Genomic DNA, 22,169 nt, shown 5'->3' with positions numbered 1-22,169 from the left:
GTGTTCCTCTTCCGGAATCAAACACGAATGTGTTGTAATCATGGCAGACTTGGTAACAGACAACGAAAACGACTATTTAGGGACAAATGAGGATTCACAACGTTATTCTTTTGAAGCTAAATATAGTGCTGCTTATAAAAGCCAGCATAAAGGAAGAGTGAGACTTTGGAGCAGACGGAAACCCGGAGAGAGAAGTGAAAGTGATTTTGACGATATTAATATGGAACTTGGAGCCAAGCTATTTCGACATACGTAGCGTGCTTACCCAAAATCCACAGGAAATGTCCCCGCTTTATCTGTTGTGGCCGATTGTTGTCAACTGTAACTCACAGAGTTGCATTGCAAAATCGTACAGAATAAACTGTTGTGTTTATTTTGTTTAGAGCTTTGGTTGGATTTTATTTTGTGCACTGCATAAACTTGCAGTGCGCAGAGAATGAGTGAGCACGCACACCTTAGAGAAAACATTGTCCTCAACTGACACCGGATCTGGAATCCTTTCATCTAGATTTGGTCCAATACTACAAACAGTTAATAAAGCTTTCACCTATTTTGTTCATATTTTCACTTTCAAAAATAGGTTAAAGGTTAAAATAAATCTGTGTATATTTGCTAGGTTTTCTTTCTGCTGCAGCGAATGACTTTAAAGGAGCCATATGTAATAATTTCATGTCAAGTCATCATTAAATGGCCCTGATATGTCAAAAGGCATTAATAAATCATGTTTTTTTACCCCTATAACTAATAACAGTAGTTCAGCCGGGATATGTTCATTTCAAAATTAGATTTACAGGCCTGAAATAGTATTGTTTTCATTTCAATGTCCCGCCCTCTACCGTTTGACCAATTAGAAAGTCCATGAGTGTGTTACATCCAGTTGGCCAGTTACGCGCCGTTTATCTTCGTCTGACTACTGCCACTGGTAGTTATTAAACATGTTAGAACTTAGTAAATCTAAAAGGCGTTGTTACGATTCTCAACTTATTCATGACAAAGCCAAGAACAAAACGAGGATTTATATTGGGGATGCCTTTGAAAGATGGAGGCGATTGAAGGCAGTGGCTAACAAAGGTGATAACATGCACTGTGGAAAGGGGTTTCAACTTGTCCATTTGTGTGAATTTGAGTATTTATGGTCGTAGTTGAGTTATGTTTACCTAACATGCATGCAAACTTCCACCGAGATTCAAACACAAAACCAGATGTGCAAACCATTCCGACAAAGTAGGCTTTTTATCATCTTCCTTGACACTCTGTGTATGCATGTGTCCACAAGTTTAGAAAGACACTCAGCTTGTAAAAACATATGTTGTACATTTATCAATATAGTATATGTTATTACACAACTGTGAAAGGATCCAGGAGCAAAGAAACACAAATACGGTATTCCTTTTCTTTACGTTGCTTCAAAGTGACAATGTGCAGTCGGTGACTACTAGATAGTTGGTATTACTCACCAAGGCCATGTGTGTGGGTCCTGAAGGCAAACGGGTAGATGGGATATGAAGCGTAATCACAGGCCACGTCCGCATTCGTAACTAGGGGAGAAAACAACACTTACTTGTGTGTTCATACAAGAATATTGCCTAAGTGTAGACAGTTTGAGAAAAGTATAGAAAAAAATCCCTCCAAATAACACTGGAGAACAAAAACAATTGTGTGCCTCAGAGTTCAGACATGATGCCGTTTCTATGCCGCTAGACAAAGCTCAAACAAATTCTCGTTGACATGTGTGACTTAAGTGTTATTATGACAATGACAATAAAGGAATTGATTGATTGATTGATTGATGAAGTTAGGTTTAGTAGCTCTAGTCTATTACAGATAATGCACTTATCAACAGATAACCTACTTCTCATTAGCTTGTCACTACGTTTGATTCTGCTTAAGGCCATTTGCAACGCTGTGTAGCGTATTTGGTTTGCTTTAGATAGGAGGTCTTGTTGTAAAATGCATACAAGCTGTGTATAACAGTGGTGGCTCTAACTAAGACTGTAAACTCAGCTTCCTCTAAAATGTAATAAATAATAAATAAATAAGTGGTCAAATATGTCGTTTTATGTTTACATTTCATTAACTGAATATGCGCTAGAACAGTGGTTCTCAAACTTTTTTCAGTGATGTACCCCCTGTGAACATTTTTTTAATTCAAGTACCCCCTAATCAGAGCAAAGCATTTTTGGTTGGAAAAAAGAGATAAAGAAGTAAAATACAGCACTACGGCATCAGTTTCTGATTTATTAAATTGTATAACAGTGCAAAATATTGCTCATTTGTAGTGGTCTTTCTTGAACTATTTGGAAAAAAAGATATACAAATAACTAAAAACTTGTTGAAAAATAAACAAGTGATTCAATTATAAATAAAGATTTCTACACATAGAAGTAATCATCAACTTAAAGTGCCCTCTTTGGGGATTGTAATAGAGATCCATCTGGATTCATGAACTTAATTCTAAACATTTCTTCACAAAAAAAAATAATCTTTAACATCAATATTTATGGAACATGTCCACAAAAAATCTAGCTGTCAACACTGAATATTGCATTTCTTTTCACAGTTCTTTTTGACAGAAATTTTAGTGAGGGTCAAACCATCATGGCATGGGGGAAACTCTGGGTTTATGGTAATGAATGGAATAGCCTACTTGATTTGATGTTCAGTTTATGAACTTACATTCATATTTTGTTGAAGTATTATTCAATAAATATATTTATAAAGGATTTTTGAATTGTTGCTATTTTTAGAATATTTAAAAAAATCTTACGTACCCCTTGGCATACCTTCAAGTACCCCCAGGGGTACGCGTACCCCCATTTGAGAACCACTGCGCTAGAACATATTCAACTTTTGTTCAGAATCAGCTACTTTTGCGATTGCTGAAACGACTTTCTTCTCATTCATTGTGGTAGCGTCACAATCAGGGCCGGCCCGTGGCATAGGCCATATAGGCAAATGCTAAGGGCGCCGTCCATCAGGGGGCGCCACGCCAGTGCCACAAATGTTGGAGAAAAAAAAAAGAAAAAAAAAGTTGGTACTATTATTTCTAAATACAAAAAATAATCCCACGTTAATTAAAATGCAAAGTAAAGCCTATTTAATAGAAATATTATTTGTTACAACATTACGCCCCCCCCCTCCCCCGCACGGTGCGCCCCCTCCCTTCCCGTATCATGACTCTTTTTGGACGTCACCACATCAAAAAATCAACACAAGATGTCAAAACGGCCAAAACTGTCAGGTGCCCAGGGAAAAAAAAAGAGAAAAGAAGAGGAGTAGAAACGAGAAAAGACAGAGGTAGCAGTAACGTTAGCCTACATGAAGTTATTTGTCTGTTACAGAATGTGATAGTAACCTGGCTTTTTAGCAGTAAGCTAATGTTACATGATTCGGCAATTGCTAATCAATAAATAGCTAGTTCTGTTTTAACGTCGGGTTAATATTGTGGAGTGGGCTAAATTGTTATGGAAAATAATAATGTAACGTTAGGTAATTACAGTACTCCCACCTTATATTCCTCAGGGACATTTGTATTAGATCTTTTAAGCAGGTGTTTTTTGTTTACATTGTTATTGCCTTCTGGTTAGCTAATGTTTGCCCTGCAGGTAATAGTCACTTGTCCACCCCTTTATATATTAGGTATAGTTGTAAGTAAAAAAAAAAGGTCAAAGACAAAGCTATTCGGTTTCTTGTGAGTATATACACTTCACTGCCGATGTGGGGGGGCGCCACCTAAAATCTTGCCTAGGGCGCCAGATTGGTTAGGGCCGGGCCTGGTCACAATGCATTTAACAGTGTTGAAGCTGAGCGTCCATTAACCTCAATGGGGCAGCATACAGTAAATGCTCGGCTTGGTCCCACCCTTTGGACGCTTAGCGTCTCTGGAAGTGAATGGAAAATGGGCTCGGTCTCGGCTGGCCAGTACGCTGGGCTAATGCATGATGATTGGATGATCTGTCTGAGACTGAATCCCTTTTTAATTGCCAAAAAAATTTGAAAATCAGCGAACTTGAAATATAAACCACTGTCAAAGAATTTTTTATGTTACTTTACATTGTTCTGAGTTGATATGGAGAATATTTCAATCCTTTCAGTAAAGTTTTCTTTGTAAAAAAAAATAGCATCTTTATAGCTTTTTATCTGTTATTACTTGTATACTTGTGTTCAGAAAATAGCTGAAAATGATCTTCCCATACTTGAAAGACCAGCAGCCGCCAATGGTGTACAAAGTGTGTGTGGCTTTTCATTGAACATCCATTGATGTGAATGGACACAGCTCTCAGCAGGAATACATTTCTTGAGTCATATTTGTATCAATTCCATTTTTGACTCATGGAACATAGCAAATTTACAACCATTGCTATACCAAGGCAAGCTAAAGAAAATTTAAAAGGCCTTAATGTTTATCAATTCTAAATGTTTAATTTTTTAATGTTGTTTAAAGGTTTACTTCATGAACATTTTCAAACAACATATTCAATCTTATGACCATGTCTACGTCCAGCTCCTACCAAAGCCGCTGTATTATTGTTATCAGTGCCTTATGCTTAAGTTTCTCTTGGACTAGACTGTGACATCAAACAGGTACTGTTTCTCATTTTTGGGAAAATCTGTGCATCAAAATCTATTTATTTTCCATTTAAAGGTCAATATGTTTACATAAAATCACCAAGTATTTATTTACAAAAAACGGGATTAATTTAATTAAAATACATTTCAAGGCGTATTTTCTTATTGTTGTTAGCCCAGAAATGGGTACCTGTCTGGGAGCAACACTGATTTTCATGCATTGTTGTTTTTTTTAACAGAGTCTGATTTAAAACAAAAACTCACACAAGGTCCTACATAATGTTTTTTCCCAAAACCTGTAATAAATAGATATTTATATATTTTTTTCCAGATTAAATGAGTAGGGACCTGGTAGATCTACTAAGATCACAAATAAGTGCTAAACGGTGTGTGCAAAATATAAAATTGTGTGTACTATTAGTGGGCGTGTTGCGGGTGAGCTATTAATACTGTGTGTACAAATGATAAGTGCAAAATTTGGTGTTTGTGTGTACTACCGGCTGTGACCATGCAGACACTCATTTCCATCCACATTTATGACACCATATGCTCCAACCTGTGGTGTTTCGTTATGATGTTGAACATGCATGGGCTATCAAGATTGCACGTGGTTTTAATACAGGAAAAAGGCTTTCAGTCTTTTAAAATTGCTTCTGCAAGAAATATAGAGACCAGATGATACTAATCATATTTTTGGGAAATGTAACTCTTTAAAGATAAGTATGTTTAAGTCATTACTGAACAACAAAAATAAACCAATTACCGTAAAGATGGATGGATGGAAAAAACACACCTATAATTTTAATAGAAAGGCACTCTTGCAGAAAAAAATTATTTCCAATGCGTTAAAGGTAGCACTAACTGGTGGACAATAAAAATGTTAGGACAGTTGTCCGAATTGAAATATAAATATAAAAGGGTTGCATACTTTTTTTTAAGATAAATGTGGGATCAAAGATTGCATTTTCAAAAGTTTTTAGTTATAGCTATTAAATATTGAGATATTTTTGTCATAAAAACACGTCTCTTTTTTTTCTTTTTGTAGCTTTGTGCTAATTGTTTATTTGTAGCTTTCAATGTCCCCCCCAGTAGATTTTTATTTTTTTTTATTTTTAATTCTCATGTCTCAAAAAATTAATAATCTTCTGTGAAATTTTAGCTATAAAATAAATGGGACAAAAAGTCCACAGGATCTTTTTGGGATTAAATCAATGCAAATCCACTCACATACAGTACACACCGTCTTTCCAACCCAGTAGACAAACATAAATTACCATCAAATATTGACTACCAGCATTTTTGCTGGTTATTGACCACAGTATATGACCATACTATGATCAATCATTAGCCCTTTCAAAGTTATCTTTGATGATCTATTTAAAGAAAAACCAAGTCAATACATAGATTCAAAACAAAAATTACTAGTGGTAAAATAATGTAATGTAATGTTTATGCTAATAAATAAATAATCAAACTACCTGTTTTTCCTGGGAGGATAACAGCGTCCTTAGACATGAGCAGAAAAATACCAGCAATAAACGGCTGCCTTTTAGAAGGAAATAAAAACAATTAATTAGTGGCCACAAGATAGAAAAACTGATAAAATATATAAACAGTATAAATAAATAGATGAAGGTGGTAGCAATACATCAGTAAAGCATCATTAATAGGGATGCACAATAATTTTTCTCTGCTTCTCAAGACTGATACTGATCAATAATTTTTGTATATCTATAATTTTTTAAATGTAGATTTAAGTGTAGTTTGTGATCAAAAAGAATACCTGTAGATGTGTCATATCCAAATATGACATCCCCACTGAGGTAGAGCTTACATTGCATCCATAAATCAGCAATGAAACTTATGTATAGAAGTATTATTGTAGCAAAACTATTTACAAATGCAAATCTCAATCTGTGCACGCGTAATCCACTTCACGTGTCTGTGTACTAATTTGTGTGTCCGTATCTCCGTCTGTGTGTAATCAGATCCGCGTGTGCATGTTCTAATCCTATTCTTGTTTTTCTGCGTTGAAGCCAAAAACATTAGACTCTGGATCACTTCCTGTGAGTATAAGTTCATGTTTTAGCAGTAGCTTACATTAGTTGTCAGGAGTATTTTGTCTTCTTCAAATTAGGGTTGTACGGTATACCGGTACTAGTATAGTATCGCGGTACTAATTAATCAAAAATGGTACTATACTCCATACTTGCCAACCTTGAGACCTCCGATTTCGGGAGGTGGGGGGTGGGGCGTGGTCGGGGGTGGGGCGGTGCGTGGTTGGGGGCGTGGTTAAGAGGGGAGGAGTATATTGACAGCTAGAATTCACCAAGTCAAGTATTTCATATATATATATATATATATATATATATATATATATCTATATATATATATATATATATATATATATATATATATATATATATAGATATAGATATATAGATATCTACATCCTGAAAATATGCAAACAAAACTGTGTTTAGATAATTGATACTTCAAACTTGCATAAATAAATATTAAGGAATATAACATAACTTGGCTTCTGAGAGTTTCAAAATGTAATGAATAAAATGCTAAAGTTGTTGATAAACAAGCAATTATTTTAATAATTGAATATGGTCATTTTAAATGAATTATTATGATAATTTAAAATCAATTATTTCAAATATGTTTATTTTAATGTATAATTCTATGGCTGGATGTAATAAGGAGTCACGAAAAAATACAAATAAAAATACAATTAATTTTGATGTTTTTAGCAAAATATAGTAAAAATGTATTTACTTTTTTAATTTGTTTTTTAATTAATAAATATATTTATTTTTAGGTAAAATAAACATAATAATACAATTTATCTCTAGTCTGGATGATTTAGTTCTTGTCACCCTGTTGTCCTCCCGTCATGAAAAAAGGCTGTCCTCACTCAGGTCCGCATGGAGCTGGAGGGGGCGTGGCTTCCAGCTCCGGCTGAAAATCGGGAGATTTTCGGGAGAATATTTGTCCCGGGAGGTTTTCGGGAGAGGCGCTGAATTTCGGGAGTCTCCCGGAAAATTTGGGAGGGTTGGCAAGTATGCTATACTCTGTTTGAAAAGTACCGGTTCGCCATATTTTATTTTATTTTTTTTTACAGGCATGACGGCACGTCGTCGTCACGTCATGACATTGCTGGTTTTACGAGCAGAAAAGCATGTTCGGTAGCGCACAATCACGGAGTACTTACAAGCAGACAGTGTGTAGACAGAAAAGGGAGAATGGACGCATTTTGGCTTAAAAACTAACGATAAAGGTGAAGTTATAACACCGAAACGCCCTCAGGAAGAGGTGCTTTAAGGCATGGTTGGCTCACTAGCGGTTAATGTTAACGGATTCGGCAATGTTTTAGATACTTCTAAATCACTAATCCTCGCTTCAAAGACGACAGTATCCTCCCTGCACGACGAGGAATAGCTAAACATGCTTCACTACACACCGTAGGATATGATAGCTCACCGGCGTCACAATGTAAACAAATGCCATGGGTGGATCTCCACCTAACATCCATTGTAATGATACCAAGTACAAGAGCATATCTAGTTGATACTACTATGATTACATCAATATTTTTTATCGTCACAAAATATTTTTTCTTTAAAAAAAAAAATCATATTATATTCATAAACTCAGGAAATATGTCCCTGGACACATGAGAACTTAAATTATGACCAATGTATGATCCTGTAACTACTTGGTATCGAATCGATACGTAAATTTGTGGTATCATCCAAACCTAATGTAAAGTATCCAAACAACAGAATAAGAAGTGTTTATTACATTTTAACAGAAATGTAGATTGAACATGTTGAAATGAAAAATAACCAGATATTAACAGTAAATGAACAAGTAGATTAATAATCCATTTCTACAGCTTGTCCTTTATAATTTTGACAAAGAAATAGAATGGGGAATGACACAATATGTTACTGCATACGTCAGTAGACAAATTAGGAGCCTTTGTTTGTTTGTCTAGTATGGTCACTATTTTATTTAAGGACCAAATTGTTCTTCGATTGCAATAGGAAACAGGTGTTTAATGTACCCTAAGATTTTTTGTTAAAATAAAGCCAATAATGCCATTTTTTGTGGTCTCCTTTATTTAAAAAAGTATCGAAAAGTATCAAAATACATTTTGGTACCAGTACCAAAATATTGGTATCGAGACGACCCTACTTCAAATAAATGATCAATAATCTTAGCTGTGAACAAATTGGGTTTTCTCAGTGTGTGTGTCAATACATGGCTGTAACGTTAGTATTCAAGATAGCTACTGAACTGCTCCATTGTCGTGAATCGGATTACACACACACAGATTGAGATACGCATTTGCAAATAGTTTTGCTACAATAATACTTCCATCCTTATGTCCTTATTTTCATCTACCAGTGTGTGCAGGAGGGTGGTGATCACGTCGTATTTTGCTAGCAAACAATCAGAAAAAACGTGGCTACTCAGAAGTACAAACCGTGACTCCAAGTGATTTGCTGGCCGACGGGGTCATATGTCTCGAGCGATGGTGAGGGGCAGGGTCTTCTGCATCGCTGATATCGCAGCTGTCAAGTCTATAAAGGTCTAACAAAGTTTTATCCCTGGGCTGCTAGCAGAAGCAACCCAGTGTGTCTGGTGTTTTTCTGTCACGTCTTGGTGTCAATGATTAAGAGTTCAAATAAAGGAGCGCAGCTGCGTGTCTCTCCCCTCCAAGCTCACCTGAGCATTCTGCTGTGCCATGTCATGCTTGGAACACCGGAAGTAGGAACACTGTTTTCTGATCATGGCAAACTTGGCAACAGACAACGAAGATGACTATTTTTGGACAAATTATTTACAATCATATACTTTTGTAGCTAAATATACTGCTGCTTATAGAAGCGAGCACGAAGGAAGAGTGAGACGTTGGAGCAGACGGAAGCTGGGAGAGGGGGATGAAGGCGATTTTGACGGTATAAATATGGAACTTGGAGCCAAGCTATTTCCAAATAAATGGATTGCTTCCCCAAAATCAACAGGAAACGTCCCCGGCCAGCTGGACCGGACGAACAACTGTCCATCGATTGGGTCACTTTTTAATATCGATCATGATACACGCAGCACGCCATGCATGTTAGTACAACAACAGTACATACGCTGTGTGGCTAGCTCAGCTGTGTACAAACAAAATATAAAATGAGGGCTAATATTTTACAGATACTGTAATATGATAGTTCATGTTTTTCAGCCAGTACAAATTGGTGTAGTATCGCAGTGTTGTGCATTACAAACTCAAATGCGTTTCGTGTTGGTGTAGAAGCTAGCTTATCTCTTGCCGTAGTTAGCTTTTACGGCTAATACCAAAGCACGTCAATGTGTTACTACAATTGAAAAAGAGTTCCTCTGTGTTTGCACTTACAGCTAGGTGATTATACGGATTACAGAACGTAAATGAAGTATCGCTGATGGTTTTTGAATGCATTTTTAAAGTTATTTAGAGGTAGAATTAATTGCTTCCATTAGCTGCATTGCTAGTGACGGAGATAGATATCTACATACATCCATATTTAAGAGTTATTTCTTTCTATAGTCATGTTGGAAATAACTAGTGTTTCTCTTTGTGCTCTTTCTAAATCAAATCAAATCAACTTTATTTTTTCTCCATCTCATGACCGAGGGTACACTGTGGACTACCTTGTGCTCGGAATGCAGGGAGTAGCAATACTCCTTTTATTATCTCATCCTGTCTCTAGCTAAGGAGAACAATAGACATGTGGATTCGTTCTGGAGGGTGGGGGCGAGGGACATATTGAAGAACACAGCACTTGGGTAATGTTTTTCAGATCAACTTGGCTACGCAATTGAATGTGTTGTCCTAGGCTGGTCTCTCCAAAGCTTTGGAAATAAATTGCAAAATACCTATTCTGTTCTGGGTGATCATTTAAACTCAGCGTATATGTCATCAAAAGAACTTGGGATTGACCAGTAACTTAAATTCCCTTGGAGGAACATCTGGTCTAAATGCAACACTAGCCACCGAGAACAAGCAGATTTTTGTATGTTAAAAAACAAAAGAAAAAAAAAGTTTTGTCTTCTTGTCTCTCATGATTGTGAATGAGAGGCAAGATTCCAAATAAAAGTGCAGTTCCCTTTAAGGGAAGTTAGGACCTCCTATAGAACACTTGATTTGTTCACCCTAATCTCGTCTCATTAGCGTATTTATTTTTTTTTTAATCTGTTATCGGAGTCATTTGTAATCGATTATTGGTGTGACGTCATCATTTCTAATACTGACCCAATAATTATTGAGGGATTATCGTGCACCCCTAATCATTAGTTTACTTCAGACTTCTTTGTATAGTATAGTTATAGACCTAACTGTTTGTTTAGAAAATAAATACATACGGTTTGGTTGTCATTCTTAAGGTGAGTCCCGAACAATCCTTGTGATGATCTGCAGAAGAAAAACATTTTGATTGTCAAAAACTCTAAGAAACCTTAGAGAATACACAACCATGATTAGTACTGCTTGTAGTGTAATTGTCTTATACATGCTTTACAAATGACACTGACGAACATCACATAACTACCCATGCATAATCCACCTATTTATTTATCAGGCAGTTTTTGCCAGAATGGTAACATGCAATACTTTAGTACCTACCTTGGAAAGCGCTGATATCCCCATAATGGATTTGTAGCACAAAGTAAGACACTCCTGAATTTCTTCCAACTTTAAATCCAACATCTGGTGAGACAACACAGAGAAAGACATGTTTGAAACAAGAAAACAATATGAAACATTGATCAGTTATGTTGTAAACAGAATACAGTATTCAGTACCTACGTTTGTAACATTTTAAACAAAAAGTAAAACAGTTGAAAGTCTGAAAAAATAAAACTTCTGGTCATTTTGATTTAAGATGGCAAGTAGTCATAATGTCACAGAAGCTTTTTTTTATCTGGTTGGGTATAGTTAGTGGACTAAAACATAAAGCAAGACTATAGCACTATAACAACCCTCAAATTGTCTGATTTACATATAGTAATGATCATGAATAAATGCACAACAGAGTACGGGGGCCAAAAAGGCTTTCCACAAGGGCTTGTGCTGCTTCAGGCCTGAATGAGGCCCGGCTCATAGACACTGTGTTTACATGCACACAGTATTCACATTTTTTAATTGGCAAAAACCTAATTTAAATCATAAAACATTTTAAATGCATATTGCCATTAACCGTGTGTCCAAAAGCACCTGATATATAGTAAATAAATGATAAATGGGTTGTACTTGTATAGCGCTTTTCTACCTTCAAGGTACTCAAAGCGCTTTGACACTACTTCCACATTTACCCATTCACACACACATTCACACACTGATGGAGGGAGCTGCCATGCAAGGCGCTAACCAGCACCCATCAGGAGCAAGGGTGAAGTGTCTTGCTCAGGACACAACGGACATGACGAGGTTGGTACTAGGTGGGGATTGAACCAGGGACCCTCGGGTCGCGCACGGCCATTGGGATGTTGTATTAAAACTTCATAACCAAAATTATCTTGGTTATTATTATTATCGTGGTATTGTTGAATGTGCTTAAAAGGTACATGTACACACAAAAATAATATGTTTTTTTTTAAATAATTAAAACCACCCACTGATTTGTATTTTTTGTGTTTCTTATGCTTCACTGATAGTGTTTTAGTCCTGGTATTACAACTGTTTAAATATTTGTTGGTATTGCAGCACTTTAAGATTTATTTAAATAGAAAATGTGGATAACAAATAAAATCTATGATTATTTTTTATTATCATTTGTCCTGGAATGCACCGTATTAACTGAGGAAAGGATCGATCACTCTGAGAGACAGCAAGCTTGTAGGTTCAATGTAGCTTGGTTGCTTAGACAGCAATGTCTTTACATAAGTTTGGGTTGGGGTTTGTCGTTTCCTAATGGGGAAAGACATTAATGTCTCTTCTTTTCATGTTAGCAATTAAGCTCGTGAGCTGACGCCAGTTAGTCTCTGGGTTTATCAGAGTGTAGTTATCGATCTCGTTTTTTTTAAAGTTTTAATTTAAAACGGTAATAATGACAGTCGGGAGCTTTGCCGCAGTTATCATTAATACAGTGTAGAGATGTCCGATAATATCGGACTGCCGATATTATTGGCCGATAATAAATCGGTATCGGTTTCAAAATTATCGGTATCGGTCGACTTGTCCAGGGTGTACCCCGCCTTCCGCCCGATTGTAGCTGAGATAGGCTCCAGCGCCCCCGCAACCCCGAAGGGAATAAGCGGTAGAAAATGGACGGATTGATGGGTTTCAAAAAGTAAAATTTAACCCAAACCCGCTGTGTACACGGACGTAGGGAGAAATATAGAGCGCCAATAAACCTTGAAGGCACTGCCTTTGCGTGCCGGCCCAGTCACAAAATACCTATGGCTTATCACACACACAAGTGAATGCAAAGCATACTTGGTCAAAAGCCATACAGGTCACACTGAGGGTGGCCGTATAAACAACTTTAACACTGTTACAAATATGCGCCACACTGTGAACCCACACCAAACAAGAATGACAAACACATTTCGGGAGAACATCCGCACCATAACACAACATAAACACAACAGAACAAATACCCAGAACCCCTTGCAGCACTAAGTCTTCCGGGACGCTACAATATACCCCCCCCCGCCCCCCCACCTCAACCTCGCCCACCTCAACCTCCTCGTGCTCTCTCAGGGAGAGCATGTCCCAAATTCCAAGCTGCTGTTTTGAGGCATGTTAAAAAAAATAATGCACTTTGTGACTTCAATAATAAATATGCCAGTGCCATGTTGGCATTTTTTTCCATAACTTGAGTTGATTTATTTTGGAAAACCTTGTTACATTGTTTAATGCATCCAGCGGGGCATCACAACAAAATTAGGCATAATAATGTGTTAATTCCACAACTGTATATATCGGTATCAGTTGATATCGGAATCGGTAATTAAGAGTTGGACAATATCGGAATATCTGATATCGGCAAAAAAAGCCATTGTCGGACATCTCTAATGCAGTGTATTGATACATCCCTAATGCATACATAGTATATACAGAAAGGGGCCCTACTATCATTTGTGCTTTAAGGAGAACTGCACTTTTTTGCCTATCATTTATAATCCTTATGTAAGACAAGCAAGCATGTTCTTTGTTATGTATTCTAACTAGTAAATAAATGCGATCAAAATTCTGCTTACATTAGAGCCTATGAGTTATTCACAAAGATAGGTTGATTGGCAACAGTAAATTTGCCCTAGTGTGTGAATGTGAATGTGAATGTTGTCTGTCTATCTGTGTTGGCCCTGTGATGAGGTGGCGACTTGTCCAGGGTGTACCACGCCTTCCGCCCGAATGCAGCTGAGATAGGCTCCAGCACCCCCCACGACCCCAAAAGGGACAAGCGGTGGAAATGGATGGATGGATGGAGTTATTTACAAAAGCTGAACATGGTAGGCTATTGGCTACTTATAGCAGCTGAGCATACAACAGCAAACAAGCTACACATACGTAATATGTGTAATAATTATCCTTAATTGAATAATATTGCAGTCTTAAACACGCCATTTGTCAATCTATTTCAACAAGTATGAAATAATTATAGTTGCATAATACTTACGCATAAAATGTTTCCAAGGCAGAAGCTTATTAGAAAATATCCACTAAAAAACATGTCTGGATAATGCCTGGACGTGCCCTTAATTTGCAGCATCATATAAGCTTAACTCAATTAATTATTATGACCACTATAGTGTGTTGCCAAAACACACATTTTTACTCCACTTTAATTTTAAAAAACACATTTAGTGTTTTTCATACCATTGTTCTGAGTAATTTCACTTGATCAAACCTTTTCAAACATTCCGCAGTACAAAATAATACATGTATTATTATTCATTACTATCCATATTAGTGTTTCACATATGTTAATTTACTTGTGGCGGGTCGGTACAAGTATATTATGCCATCTTTGTTTATTAATTTTAATGGACTGCGAATGTAGCTTGTAGTTACGGAGGTGTACACTAGGCGGCAGTGCTCATCAAGTGAAGTGAAGTGAATTACATTTATATAGTGCTTTTTCTCAAGTGACTCAAAGCGCTTTACATTGTGAAACCCAATATCTAAGTTACATTTAAACCAGTGTGGGTGGCACTGGGAGCAGGTGGGTAAAGTGTCTTGCCCAAGGACACAACGGCAGTGACTAGGATGGCGGAAGCGGGGATCGAACCTGCAACCCTCAAGTTGCTGGCACGGCCGCTCTACCAACCGAGCTGTACCGCCCCAATCAGAAAAAGAAGACACGAGGAAATCGGAATTATAAAAGTAGACGAAAAAGTGACAACACAGTAAACTTTATCTTGTGACACTTGCAGCTTGTTCAATGAGTTACTACATTTTGAAACCTTTGGGCTAGAATGATGTCCATGTTTATCCAAAACATGAGATGACAACATCCTGCAGCAGTGTGGTTGCCGCACTTGGACTGGCTAAAAGGCACTGTTTGAAGGGAATGGCTTCACCTTTTGTTCAGCCGCAGCAATTTAATTCCAGTCTACAAATCAGACACCAGCTCCGTGGAGCAGACATTGATCCGCTGGGATCCCAGACACCAGCAAACATCCATTAATATCAGGATAAAAGGACCATAATGCCACTCTGAATTAACGTTCAAAACGCACCAATTACATGCTGTGTCTTTGCGGAACTTGAAGAGTACGGCGCAGTTAATTTGACCAATTTCAAACAGATTGGGGAGAAAGAAAATCATCTCACACTTCAAGATAAGACACTTGACATAAAATACTATCAGTCAAGATATTTTTGGTAGCAAATAACAGACCTTTACTGACTTTGGTAAGAAGAAGGAAATCTGATTCAAAATCGGCTAAATAATTTTTGTGTGCGTGCGTACTGGACCTAAACTGACTTTAACACAAAAAAGCAATGTGCTATGATGTTGACACTTGTTACAGTATATGGCCTTTTAAGACATACCTTTTGGTAGTTTGGTACGGGGTGCGTTGCGAGCCCAGGCATATAAAATGGAGCCTCCGTCGTCACAAGTGCCCCGTGCACTGCCACAGTCCCTTGGGTGGAAAATGTCAGTCAGTCAGTTAAACAGAAAAATGCCCAAGTCTTACGACAACAAAGAGTAAACCTACAACATATTTATTACAAGCCATTATGAAATACAAAAAATTGGTATTTTACACTTACCGATTAAATTATAATCAGAATATTGTAAAGGGATAGTAATTGATTTTTTACCTCGGCGCAACATATGGTCACAAAAGCCCCTTGCCATTCTGGGATGTAAATCATCTAAATCAATACTAGTTAGCAGGAGATAACTAAGAAGTCTCTGCAGGATTCAACAAGTCAAATTTAAGACTTTTTAAGTTCATAATGAATCAAATGTAAAGCCATTTCATATTAATATTAACAAAAAAATGACAAAGACATTATGGAAAATCAGATGCCCAGAAATGTTTTTAACTTCTGTATATTAGTTCATTCATTGCTCTTTGCTTCATTGCTTAACCTAACTAGAACACACAAAACTATACCAATTATTGCAACAGCCATTTTTCTGATTTCCATTTGAATTTCAAGCCCAATGTGCTAAAGTTTTTTTGCAGAAGTGCAGTGTGCTTCATATTAAGTGTTTTCACTTAACAACAACCATCAATATACATCTGTGAAAGGGACTGTTAGCAACTCTGTTGAACTAAATGGTTCACTTTTTATTTGTTTTTGGCAAACAGTAAAACACATTTACAGTACTACCATCTGCCCAAAGTTGAGAAAAACAGAGAATGCAGACAAAACAATTGTTTAAAAAAAAAAAAGAAGGCGATTATAGATAGCAACCCTCAGACATCATTTTGATATAAATAGTGTAGATAACATTCACATTTGCTCAACTCATTGACTAGGTTTCCATCTGCTTATAGCAGGCCTGGGCAATTATTTGACTCGGGGGGCCACATTTAGAGAAAAAAATGTATCTGGGGCCGGTATATCTATTTTTAGGAACACTAATACAAAACCTCACAATAATGTCTGGTTGAATGCTAAAAACTTCATGACAGACCGCCTTAAAAAACATAATGGAATTTTAAATGTTTCTATGAACGATAAAACACTGAATATTGAAAAAATATGAATGTAACACCCCCTTTCGATCGACATATTTTACAATCAAGTGAAACGCAACAAAAATGCAACAAACAGTGAAATATGAACGCGAAGGGTACAAAATAAACCAACCTACAATCTGATATATCTGATACATCACTAAGCTTTAGAACTTTGTTGTGAAAATTTCCTTCCGCGTCCGTGGAAACGCTTCCCACCCACACTGCTTGGTGCCTCGTCTGAGCTACTGTGACGTCGATTACCATAGTAACTAATTAGATTACCATAGTAACTAATTAGATTACCATAGTAACTGGTATATCATCCAAAAGCGCAGATTCCAACCATTGAAATACTTAGTATAGTTCAAGACTTACGGTCATTAGAAAACATCACTGCACATCAAAATGGCAGCTACACTTTCCATCTTAAACATCTAAAAAAAAATATTTGGGAATGTCTGACGGGCCAGATTGAAAAGCTTAACGGGCCGCATGTGGCCCCCGGGCCTTAATTTGCCCAGATCTGGCTTATAGTGATTATTTTGCAAATGTATTGCTAATAAACAAGGACTAGTTATTACTTAAGATGATGTTGACATATCTCCCTTAATTTCCAGGTCCTCACTTAGTCACAAACTGATTGTAAACAGACAACATGTATAGCGTTTAATGTCAGTTGTTGCTCTATAAAGGATTGGAGAAAGGGCTAGTTTCAGTGTCTGAGAAGCTGCCCTGAACTAATTGCAATACATAAAAGAAATAATACATGGGGAATGACAGCTTTTTTTTAGTTTTATAGCTGTGAGTGCACTACTATTAGCTATTACACCACTGAGAAAATAGCGTGTGCTTAGTGTGTGTGATATCATGATTTCAATAGTGAGCAGTTCATATGAATAATCTTCTGCAATTAGCGACACTTTATTGACGTAATACTTCTTTTTGGAGGGGGGAGGTCAGCCCCTGTACTTGTGTAGGTGTTTGTGGCGTTTTAGAATCTTTCTATTATTGTTCCATTTTTGCACCGCAATGTTTTCAAATGCTGCCTTCCACGGGTCCTGACCCGAGTGTGACATCGGTAAAAACATTTGTCTCCCTCCACCGGATTCAATCATGCTTTTATCGATTTGGAGACACAAATCGTTGAAGTTAGACTTTACATTTTAGCACAAACAATGCTTTGCTACAGGCTTTTCGTAATCTCGGTTTAGCTAAACTCTGCTGTAACATGCCGTTCCGTGCGCACAGCTCATTAGTTGGCTGTGGTCAATGAATTGTGACAAGGCTGTACAGCTAATAATTAGTTCTGATGTTGTAGTTCTGAATCACGCACTCAAAAATCAAACATTGTAAAGTGAGACTGAAGTTAATGCGTTTGTTTTTAACACAAGCAAGGTGGCAGAGGGGTTATTGCATGTGCCTCACAATACGAAGGTCCTAAATTCAATCCCGGATCTTTCTGTGTGGAGTTTGCATGTTCTCCCCGTGACTGCGTACTCCGGCTTCCTCCCACCTCCAAAGACATGCACCTGGGGATAGGTTGATTGGCAACACAAAATTGGCCCTCGTGTGTGAATGTGAGTGCGAATGTTGTCTGTCTATCTGTGGTGGCCCTGTGATGAGGTGGCGACTTGTCCAGGGTGTACCCTGCCTTCCGCCCGAGCGCTACTGGGATGGGCTCGAGCACCCCCAGTGACTCCGAAAGGGACAAACGGTAGAAAATGGATGGATGGACAACACTCGTATATTTTTGAGTCGTTTCATGGTCATATTAAAGACTTTTTACGAGACTTTGATAGAATTAAATAATTTAAGCCTTAAATGCCAATTATCGGATCTAAGACTTGTTAAACTCTTTAGTACTCGACGAGGTGCCTTGAATAATGCATGGTGACAGATAACATTGTAGTCCATTGGGATTGCAACCAATTGTTGCTGTCCAAATGATACTTTACTACTTTTGTGTGTGTGTGTGTGTGTGTGTGTGTGTGTGTGTGTGTGTGTGTGTGTGTGTGTGTGTGTGTGTGTGTGTGTGTGTGTGTGTGTGATATTGAATAAGTATGGCTGCAGGTTATTATTCAAATGATAAAGTGTGGCAAAAATGGTAATGTTCGGTTAGACTTACTGTTCTGTCTTATTTTGTTAAATGTATTAGGAATATTTGTAAGACCAGTGTTTAAGTTCACTGTAGAAATTTACTGTGAGGTGCACTTTCCCTTTTAGACAGTGGAAAGCAGAATTGCCCAAATTGCCTTTAAGTCTAGTTTAAACTAGTTCTGTGACATTTTCAAAATCTGCTGCAATCTTATGCTAAATAAAGCATTATCGGTATTTATTTTGATAAATTATAATTTTCGATTGTGGTGTGTTATTTGTTGAATATGATAGTTTAATTTGGGATATTTAATAGCCAAAATGCAGTCATGCTAATTTTCAAATTTTCTTAATGTGAAGTGGATGTTAGCTATAGCTTGCTCAGTCAACATATTTTGTGGTGTTTTCAAATCCATTTAAGTTTATTACTGAACGTAATAGATATTTTGACATTGTAGTATACTTGTGCATGTAATTAGCTGTGTGTGCATGTCTTTATTTTAAGCATCATTTGTGTTTGTATGTTATGTTCCAAAATATCAGAATCAGAATCAGAATCGTTTTATTTCATACATAGAGGGTGGCACACTAACGATGAACTCAAAATCCTCTCCCGGCGTAAAGAACAGTCACCCTATGTCTGACAGCCTGCTTTGGGGTTCAACAAAACCTGCCAGCGAGGTTATGTTCACAGAGTAAGTTACGATGGTAACTGACGCTAAGTTTGACTTACCTCTGCAATGAAAAACCCAGATGTTCCCTCGTCTCAACCAGCGTTTTGGAATACCCCTTTAGGTCTAAAACATTGTCTTTAAGGGCTTTGACAACACTTTGGTCTTGGTAGTGGAGGGGTTTGAATGAAAAATAATAATTGTATGTCCCGGCAAGCCACCAATTGATGACATGTTTCTGTTATCTGGCTACAGTTAGCATTAATACGGGTTAATGAACATTAACTGCTTGAATTTTTTGAGCTCCTAGCCCTCTTACTGCGTACAGCCTTGGCAACAATGGTATGTTTTAAGTGGCTTCCATGTGCAGTTTACCCATCCAGCTATGTTCAAAGACAGAAATGTTCCCTTTGCAATCAGGAGGCCATTAAAATGAGAATGTCTTACAGAAAGAAACAGTTTTACTTTTAAGGCAGTGGTCTTTAACTTTTGATCAGCTGATGAACATCCTGTTTGAGATTAAATGCCGTTTTCAATAACTATCAGCTAATTTTATGTTCTCTTGCTTCTGCTTCTTCTTTTTGCATTTTTAAGCTTTACTTACAATGTTGTTACACTGCACCAGCGCAAATTACTTGGAATACTGGTTATTATATTGTATGATCTATTTAGTTTTCAAGCCTGAGCTAATAGAAATGATCGAAAAAGTAAATACACCTTTATATTCAACCCAGCAGAGAACATTTGAACTTTGGAATATGTGAATGGTAAATGGGTTATACTTTTATAGCCATTTTCTACCTTCACGGTACTCAAAGTGCTTTGACACTATTTCCACATTCACCCATTCATACACACATTCACACACTGATGGTGGGAGCTGCCATGCAAGGCCCTAACCACGACCCATCAGGACCAAGGGTGAACTGTCTTTCTCAATGGACGTGACTATGATGTCGGAAGCTGGGGAATCGAACCAGAAACCCTCAGGTTGCTGGCACGGCCGCTCTACCAACTGAGCCACGCCGTTCCCATTAACAAGAGCGGTCTGCCCGCCAGATCTATTAATACAGTGGTACCTCGGTTTACAAATACTCAACTCACAGTATACAAACTGTCTCTTAGCTAATTGCCGTGTAGTGTTAACTGTTTCCTCTTCGCACCTTTTGTGTGCAATTTCTGTTTCTCCACGCATTTTGTGTGAATCCTTAGTTGTTTTCCCTCACTCCTTTTTGAGTGCGCCTTTTGTTATTATTATTTATTTCTTCTTCTGTGCGTTGGGGTCCTACTCCAGCGAAAGCATATTTCACACATATTTTTGTCCAAAAGTTAATTTTTTATATTTGAAAGTATGCTACATGTTATGTTAAAAGTGTGAATTTTTGAGGTGCCCAGAACAAAATAATGAAACTTCAATTAATTGCAATGGGGAACGTTGATTTGAGATACGAATATTTTGGGTTATGAGCTCCGTCATAAAACCCATTGAACTCGTAAGCAGAGTACAACTGTACTACAATACTATAATGAACACACAAAAAACAAACACATTAGAGATTACCAGTAGTTGGTGGTGGAGACGGGGGTCTTGCAGCCAAATAACAGCATGTGATGGACCGTGTTCATAGTAGCCTGAGGCATGAAATCCACTGTGGAGGAAAGGCACTAGGTTAGATAATACACTGTAATATGAAAGTTTGATAAAAGGTATTGTGCACTTTCTATAGTAATTTATATATTTTTTAACATGATTTTCTTTGGAAAAAAAATTTTTTTTTCTTAAATCTCTTCCATTTTCCACATGCAAAAGAACATTGATCACGAGGGAACTGAACATTTTGCTATCTGTTCTCATGCAAACAATAATATTTACTGTAGACAGCCTAACTAAACAGGATACAAGAATTAAACATAGAGTTAGAATAATAAATTAATGAGTTCTCCAGACCTTAACATAATTGAGCACCTGAGTAATGTGGAGGTGTGGAAGGTGTACAAGATCCACCAGCTCCTTAATATCATTACAAAAGAGTAAAATAGGAATTTGCTAAATGTGTTTCACTAAAATATCCTTAAAAATGCAGCTCTTGTACTAATAGCTTCAAGGTTGGCTGACTGAAACCCTACAAGCTATTGTATACTCAGTTAACCTTGCCATAAACCTATTCCATAAGTGTGGCAGGATGACCTCAGTTCTCTGCCTTGTGTGTTGAGGGACTAATTTTTCACTGCACTATCTAAATTGATTTGCTTCTACCATACACATGTGTTTATAACAAAAGTACAATGGCTTTTAGTTAACATTTGCAATGAAATATTAAATTAAATTTTAAAAACAATTGTACTCACCTACATATGCAGCTTGACTAATTGGCACACGAAATGCCATGCATAGGTAAGTGTCCGACTAAAATGACAAGAGAATACAATTATTGGATTGAATAGTGAGTGATAATTATTGCATTGACATGTAATACATATAATTAGCTGCTATTACTCCAGTTGTATGTTATGTATAGTTCCTGAATACAATAAGATAAAAAAGTATTTGAACTCCTTACAAAAATATAAAAAGTCTCGATTGTTTGACCGACGGGCGGACGACTTTGCGAGGAAGTCCAAGCCTAGCAATACTAGTCGCCAGATTGG

The 22,169-nt window shown here is 37.2% G+C and overlaps 1 protein-coding gene across 5 annotated transcripts in view; it reads right to left on the bottom strand.

Moving 5' to 3' along the window:
• Window positions 1–22,169, bottom strand: part of pam (peptidylglycine alpha-amidating monooxygenase) — a 109,886-nt gene that overhangs the window by 57,538 nt on the left and 30,179 nt on the right. For all 5 annotated transcript variants that reach the window (XM_061980635.1, XM_061980633.1, XM_061980636.1 and 2 more), the window contains 7 exons: window positions 21,870–21,927; window positions 21,082–21,169; window positions 15,611–15,702; window positions 11,234–11,317; window positions 10,975–11,023; window positions 6,048–6,115; window positions 1,458–1,538 (listed from right to left, as the gene is read on the bottom strand). In XM_061980635.1, coding sequence (XP_061836619.1) covers window positions 1,458–1,538; window positions 6,048–6,115; window positions 10,975–11,023; window positions 11,234–11,317; window positions 15,611–15,702; window positions 21,082–21,169; window positions 21,870–21,927 — 520 coding nt within the window. The remainder of the gene's footprint in view (window positions 1–1,457; window positions 1,539–6,047; window positions 6,116–10,974; window positions 11,024–11,233; window positions 11,318–15,610; window positions 15,703–21,081; window positions 21,170–21,869; window positions 21,928–22,169) is intronic.

The sequence above is a fragment of the Nerophis lumbriciformis genome, linkage group LG20 (genome assembly GCF_033978685.3).
Source record: "Nerophis lumbriciformis linkage group LG20, RoL_Nlum_v2.1, whole genome shotgun sequence".
NCBI classification, from domain to species: Eukaryota; Metazoa; Chordata; class Actinopteri; order Syngnathiformes; family Syngnathidae; genus Nerophis; species Nerophis lumbriciformis.
The sequence above is the reverse complement of the archived record's forward strand: the minus strand, read 5'-3'. Positions and strand labels throughout refer to the sequence as shown.